The sequence below is a fragment of the Dermacentor variabilis genome, chromosome 6, assembly GCF_050947875.1.
Source record: "Dermacentor variabilis isolate Ectoservices chromosome 6, ASM5094787v1, whole genome shotgun sequence".
NCBI classification, from domain to species: Eukaryota; Metazoa; Arthropoda; class Arachnida; order Ixodida; family Ixodidae; genus Dermacentor; species Dermacentor variabilis.
The window spans coordinates 176071720-176078856 of NC_134573.1; the positions used below are offsets into that span (position 1 = coordinate 176071720).

Consider the following 7137-nt stretch of genomic DNA (forward strand, 5'->3'; position numbering starts at 1 on the left):
TCGGCGCCTTCGCGAAGGAACGGCCGGCTCGCCCACGGAGGACGCCGAACCCCGACCCACATCCCCCTTCTACCGCCGCCCTCGCCGCCGCCGCCGCCGTGCGCAGAACGGACAGGTGCCGAGCGTGTATACGTACGGTATACGCCAACTCGGTGGCACGCCGCGTGGCTTCACTGCCGGGGTGGCGAAGCATCCGAAAGGGCGACGTGCAGAGCTAAAATTGCGATACCCACTGAACCCATCTTTATCGTTGGCGACAAGGGACCCTGACAGAAATAGTCGTCGAAACATTTCGATAAATATTTTGAACGCCAACAGCGCAGACCATCTGGACAACGCAGAGAGACAGACACGGGCGCCTGTGTCTGGGTCTCTCTCTTTTGTCCCGTTAGTTTGCGCTGTTTTCTTTCTAAATACTACAACGCGGATGTTCTTTCCGGGCACTCGCGTTCCTGCGGTCTACGGGGCTTCACGATAGACTTTAAGAATACCGCCCCCTACCGCTCTATAGTGTACGCGCTTTGTTCGTGCTCGTCTCTTTTTCTCTCTATCTCCCCCTTCCACTCTGTTTCTCTTTTTATCCCCCTTAACCCTTCCCCCCGTGCAGGGTAGCCAACCGGAACTACCTCTGGTTAACCTCCCTGCCTCTCTGCATTCTTTTTCTCTCTCTTTCTAAATACTACGTGCAAAGCAAGCTTTCTTAATAAAATGTTTTGATGCTTATTTGGAGCTGGCTCTAACTCCACACTCTCATCGTTTCCCAGTAGGCCTCGAGTCAGCACGCTGAATTAACGTCTCCTTAAACAACCGCTTTATCAAATAAAGTGCTTGGGTATACCAGGCTGACGCAGCTACACCGGCAGTCTTACGCTTGTTGATAAAAACCATCGCACAGACAGCGGGGCCGCCGTGTACAGTCGGTCAAGAATGAAGCGCGGCCACCGCGGCGCTCGAGAAAAATAAAAGAAAAAGTGTGTGCACATTAGCACGTAAATAACTGTATCACGTACGTATAACCGTCACAGCTTCTTTAAGGTCATGCTGACGATATCATTCGCGGCGACGCATTCAAGCAGACAATGTGGCCTGCAGGCCTGCATGATCGTTTCACGTTTAACCGACTGTTCACTGCATACCGTGGTCAGCGTGCATAAAGCGACTTGTGCGCCCAAGACAGCGCATGAGCCCGTGCACAGTAGAGCGGTTTGACAATGCCTATTGCTCTACCGCTAACTGTAATCAGGCCGGTGCGGTAACGGTAAAAGTACAGCAGCACTATACGTTAAAATGTTCTCTCGAACATTTATGTTGGCACGTTTCAACGAACTTCCCGATCCTCTGACATTAATGCAGCCGCCATTGTCAAGTCCTTTGTCAAGTATAACTACACGTTACCTCATCTCAAAACTAAATAGGGCATGTGACGTTGTGACGACTATAAGGATTCAAATTCCCTTTGCACGCAAGGGTGTCTCTTGAATGGCCAATGACCAGGACCTTTATTGTTGTATTGTTGGCTGTCGTGAATAATCGACGCCCAGCGACGGAACGTTATCCATATCTTAGAGAGTTTCCTTCTTATAAACATACAATCTCTAAAAACATATTTGATTCAAAACGCTATGAAGAGCGTTAAGAAAGAAAGAAAGAAAGAAAGAAAGAAAGAAAGAAAGAAAGAAAGAAAGAAAGAGGAAGATAAGAAAAACACCGACAACTAGTCGACTCACATTTGTTCAGTAGTGAAGGTGCTCCTACGTTAGTCATTCCGAAATAACTGTAAACTCATGACTGACGAAGCTGATCGTACGCACTAACGGTGGCATCGATGAGCGAGAAACAGTTAATACAAACAACTATATTTGCGATGATGGTTGAACGATTGTAGCCGTTCATCATTAGAACTTGCGGTGGCACGGGGGCAACGCGTCGGCGCGCCGCCACCAATTATTAGTAATGCCAGTTTCGCGCACATCATGAGGTTTTGACAACAAACCACTCGTGCGCCACCCCGCCAAGGCGTAGCACCAAAGGTGCATGTGCCGCCGTATACTCTACCACTGTCCTCCAAACGGCCACGACGACCTAAGACAGTGCATATATTTTCATAGTGCTCTCTTGCTTAGCTTTCTTTAAGGAATGATGATAAACATAGAGGATCCAAAATTATGTCAAGATGGCCGCAGCCTCATGTAAAGATTCATTCGACAAAGCTGCGTGGTACGAAATTGCTTCGAAAATTACGTTGCCCGTTTGGAGCCGTCAGTTCAACCGTTAAACTCAATCATACCTCCTCTCCTTTCCTTTTCTTCTCACCTATTTTAATTTAATTTTTTTTCTTCAGGAAGAGCGAGACTACCAGCGGTGCACCTTCAGTATGTAATTATTGACATTGGCGCAGATGACCTCCGCATTTCATATGTTTTATTATTTCTGGAAAGGTTGACTTTATCAGTATGCCGGCAGTGCGCTGTATGCGATTCATTTGCACACAACCACCCTCTAAATCTCCAATTCGCTTGAAAGCTGTTGGAATATTTACCCACAAAATGAAATATCCCGCAAGTTCAAAGGCACGTCAGTTTTCCTACCCGTATGCCCCGTTGCATTGTCCCAGTGTATGATTATATACACGCGCTGTGAATCTTAAGGTTCATTCCAGAAGCCTTAAGAAACAGTTTAGAAGGCAGAACACAAATATATATGGAGGTCCTTCGTTTGCCAACTACGAAGTGAGGGTGAAAGATGTTTTTACAGCTAGAGAAAGAAAGAAAGAAAGAAAGAAAGAAAGAAAGAAAGCCCCATGCACCGTTCTAGGGCGAGCTTCGCCCTCCCCTCTCCTCCTCGACAAAAAAAAAATATGAAAGAAGACGCAATGGTGACGAAAAAGAAAGAAAAAGAAAGAAGAAATGAAAGCATGCACTCCGTAAGAAGAACCGCAATATAAAGTTTAATTTTAGGCTTTAAACATAAGCAGGGCCAACGCAGATGCTGCAATTGATGGATAAGCGAAGCTTTCGTGAAGCGGTTGATAAGCTGTAAGGCTATACAACTAAATCCGATGTTCGCCACTGTCTTGTACAGCAAGGAAAGCTTCGTTATAAAGATACGATAGAACACCTGCCCTATGCCACAACTGCATCGTTCAATTTGCAAGAAACGAGAGCAAACGAACAAAGGTTCTGCGAGCGAATTCACAGAGCTTTTTGTACACTGGAACAGGTCATTGGTCAGAGCGACGTCCAATGTCAATCGTGATCGCGAACCAGATACGCTAGCGAAGAGCTGGCCACTAACCAGTTACCCTAATTCATTGGTAGTGTCCATATCCTATCTATAGACGTCTTATAGACTTATTGTAAATTGATTTATAAAAAAAACCAACATGGGTGCTTCGCTCTTCGTGGATGAACCAGCGCAAGAGTAAAATTTCGAGCTACAATTTGTGGCGGCTCTACTCGCAAGCCTGTCATCAGTAACATGATAACGTCAAGCATGGTAATTTGCATATTGCCACTCATAGCACTGTTGGCAAGCAAGCAGACAAGCCAGCTACAATTTCAAGCGGTCGTCATAGCTCGCTGCCGGCATGCGGCGTGCATACATAAAGCGACGTGTACTTCACGGCCACCCAAGCAAAAGGCGTCGTGGCAAGCCATTCAGAAGCTATTGCTTGCGACGAATGGTTTCCCCTCTCCCCGCCGCCTTTCCTATCTGAATATCGAGGCCCTCAACGCCGGGCAGAAAGACCCGGAAGCGTCGTCACTTGAACGGCGGTGGCCGCACATAGCTGCCAACAGATGCGTGCGCCGGCGGTCAACCCCGCAGTCTCCGCCGCACAGTCCGTATAGGTTAACCTTCAACCTACCGTCGTAGAACCTTCGGTGGCCGTGGTGGCGGCGACGGTGTCACAAGGCTCGCTCACATCGTCGCCAGAAGAACGTGGCATGACACCGGCCTCACGAATTGCATCGAACAGAAGGCGGACACAAACACACGCACACACCTACGCACCCACACTCACACGAAGAAAAAGAAAAAAAAAACGCACGATGCTCGTACAAATACGGAACCCGCGAGAGACACAGCACTCGCGGAGCGAGTCGCGTTGCAATAGCGCACCCGCGGAGCAGCAGTGACAGCGCGCAAGACCCGCGGAAAGTGGCGGCGCTCGCTTTACTTCGAGGCTTGTGTGCGTGTGAAACTAGCTGGTGGAAGCGAGCGAAAAGCGAAAGTGGGAAGAAGGCGCGAGGGCGGAAAGATGACGGCGGTTGCTGCCGCGGGCAAGAGGCGCTCGAGGAGGGGTGGGGGGGCAATTGGCAGCGACAGCCGCGCCGAGACAGGGCAGTGCCGACCTAATCGTCCACATCCGCCGCCGTCTCCGTCGGCCCGAGACAAGCAGAGAGGGGGGGACGAACCGCCTCTCACTTGCTGAGACAGTGCCTCACGAGATGACACATGAATGGCCCAGAGGAGAGCTGCGCAGAACGTGAGGGATGTGTCCGCACGGATGGAGCGAGGAGCGGAGCAACGTCTTCCCGCACAGCGCCTCCACCGAAACTGCGCAGTTTTCGGCGACGTTTGGAGCAAACAGATCACAGCTGGAGGATGCACGTTTGTGAGAGTCGAAGGAGGAACGGGGCAGAGGAGGAAGTTTCAAAATGTGCAAATGTTTTCGTCAAAGTTTCCGTTGAAGTCACCCAGTAGAAACGTTGGCAGATGCGCCTGCCTCGTCTACCCTTGCTTATAAGGTACTGCCTCTTGTGCTGTTTGCTATCATACCTCTACCTTGTTGACCTCTACAGTTTTCTTTTGACGAAGCATGATGCGCATGGACCGTTCAGGCCATAGAGAGATGGGCCAGGAATTTACAAAACAAATTACGACCACTTGTCCTGTTTTCCTGAAGGAATGATTTATATATATGTTCGAAAACTGTGCTGCGTGAGGACACATCAATCACGAAAATTTTATGACGTAATGCTAGCCTTTCTGATAGATATTTTTTCTATCCGGTTTTCGTGGAGTAGCATGGCAGGCGAATTACCTCAACGGTGACGATAATCACCGCATGGGTAAACGAACACCGCTCGGTTGAGCAACTGCAAAAAATTTTTTTTTGCTGAGATACATGCCTGTATGCACTGCGCCCACGTACAGTCGACCACAAAAGTTTACGAATCACGGTATCTGAGAAAAAGCTGTGTATCTGCGCAGCCTCACAACGCAGCCTGGTATTCGCATTTCCAGCCTCTTTTAGCACATATGCGAACAACAGTGACGTAAGGTTTTACTGACTAATGTTAGAGCTTGTTCGGAAAGTCAAAGTTTTCTGAGATGCCGTGTTCTGTAAACCTTTGTGGTCGACCGTACATATATGCGCAAGCGGACGCTTGCACGCTTGCACAGACACACTGAAAAATTACGCAGTCTCATCGAGTCCTCGTACGGAGGCCAGAAAGGCCAGATGCGGCTCACGTTACACGCAGCGCGCAGGGACCTACTTTTGCACGAGCAAAATTAAAGGAGCATAGAAACCAAATTTAGAGGGTAAATTGTGTATTTCGCAAGCTTTGCATGCCTATGAAGATTGCTTTCACGAAATATGACTGACGGCAGAAGGCTAAAAGGTAACTTATCTTAATTTCAAAGAGCAGGAATGAAACGCGACTGCCTTCTACGGACTCGTCGAGATAGCCATCATGAAAACGTCATTGTTCAGAGCAAAATAGTGTGACGCTGGTGGAGACGCATTTTCAGAGCGGATGCGCGTGCGTTCGCCAACGCACGGCCGGGAGACGCAAGATGCGCCTCTCCCACCTGTAGCTCCGGCGTCGACGAACGTGGGCGCACGTGTGAAATTGAGAAGGCAACGCATCAATTTGCTGTCGTCAACGGTTGGGTGGTTCGCGGTACTCCCATGACGTCGAGTACTCAACATTTACGTCACTCAAAGGTTATTCACTCCTGCTGGCGGGAATATTGAAACGAGGAACTGCGTGGTAGAAATCGGGTGATAATTAGTGGGCACACGATCGTGCACATGCCAGTGATTATTATGGTCGCCTAAAAGCTATGTATTACCCAGGAGCTTTGGAGACACTTTGCAAAGCAAAGAGTAACTGTATAGTTAATTATCAGAAACAATACACGAACACATGTTGCGCATAGTGTTATTATGCTTATTTAATTCGCTGTTTTCTTTTCACTGCTGTTCCCATCATTATTTTTCTGACCCTTAAATCTATGTGCCCGTTCGCATGAGACTTTGACGCCTTCATTAGTATATCTATATATACTACAAAACTATCTGTTGGATGATAATGAATGTTGCCTTGACTTGGCACACCAGCTTGCCCGTGCACTTAATTTGCACGGGAGACGATAGGTGCATGCGGCGGTGAGTTTGACTCAGCAAAAGCATGCTCGGTTCCTCCCACGGCCCGTCCCGTCCTCCCGAACGACGCAGCATGTGAGCGCAATTGGGGTCAATTACAGAAAGAGGGCCACGTTCCGCATGACGCCCAAAAAGAAGGCTTCTCGTCTCCATGGCTATACGTTGATGTGGTCCACGAGCGTTGATTCCCAATTCTCGTCAAGCAATGCTCCGTCCCGTAAAATTTCTGTTCATCTATGAAAGAGAGCCTTGCGAGATGCACCATGATTAGAGAGAAAAAAAAAATAAAAAGAAGGATAAGTGAAAGGCAGGGAAATTAACCACGAACGAGCCCGGTTGACTACCCTGCATTGGGGGAAGGCGAAAAAAAGACCAAGAGGTAAGGAGAAAGTCGAGAGTCGGTGTGCACTGGAGTGGCCGACATAACGGGGCTCTCAAGGATGTGTCCCTGACGGTCGCTCAGTCCGGTTGACTTCAAGAACCGCAGCAGCGCTCTTCTGGCCTTCGGCAGCTGTGATACGCGAGGTCGTATAAGCAAGATCTCGTTCACCAAGAAAGGTTTTCCGTCTCATTTACAGCGATGCGGAAGGCAAGGCTTTCATCTTCAAAGCAGTGGCAGTAACATAGAAAGCGGTCCGCGATTTTTTTTTTCTTTATAGCGATCGTCACTATCGCTGATTCCTTTTAAGAATCAATTTTAGCGCAAGAATATGTAAACCGAGAAATGTCACAGTATACTCTCT

The 7137-nt window shown here is 48.5% G+C and overlaps 1 protein-coding gene across 1 annotated transcript in view; it reads right to left on the minus strand.

Annotated features, from left to right (window-relative positions):
• Dys (Dystrophin) overlaps positions 1 to 4195 on the minus strand; it is a 532460-nt gene extending 528265 nt beyond the window's left edge. Inside the window, exon 1 of the mRNA XM_075696881.1 lies at positions 3866 to 4195. Coding sequence (XP_075552996.1) covers positions 3866 to 3946 — 81 coding nt within the window. The 5' untranslated portion in view covers positions 3947 to 4195. The remainder of the gene's footprint in view (positions 1 to 3865) is intronic.
• Positions 4196 to 7137: the final 2942 nt, after the last annotated feature.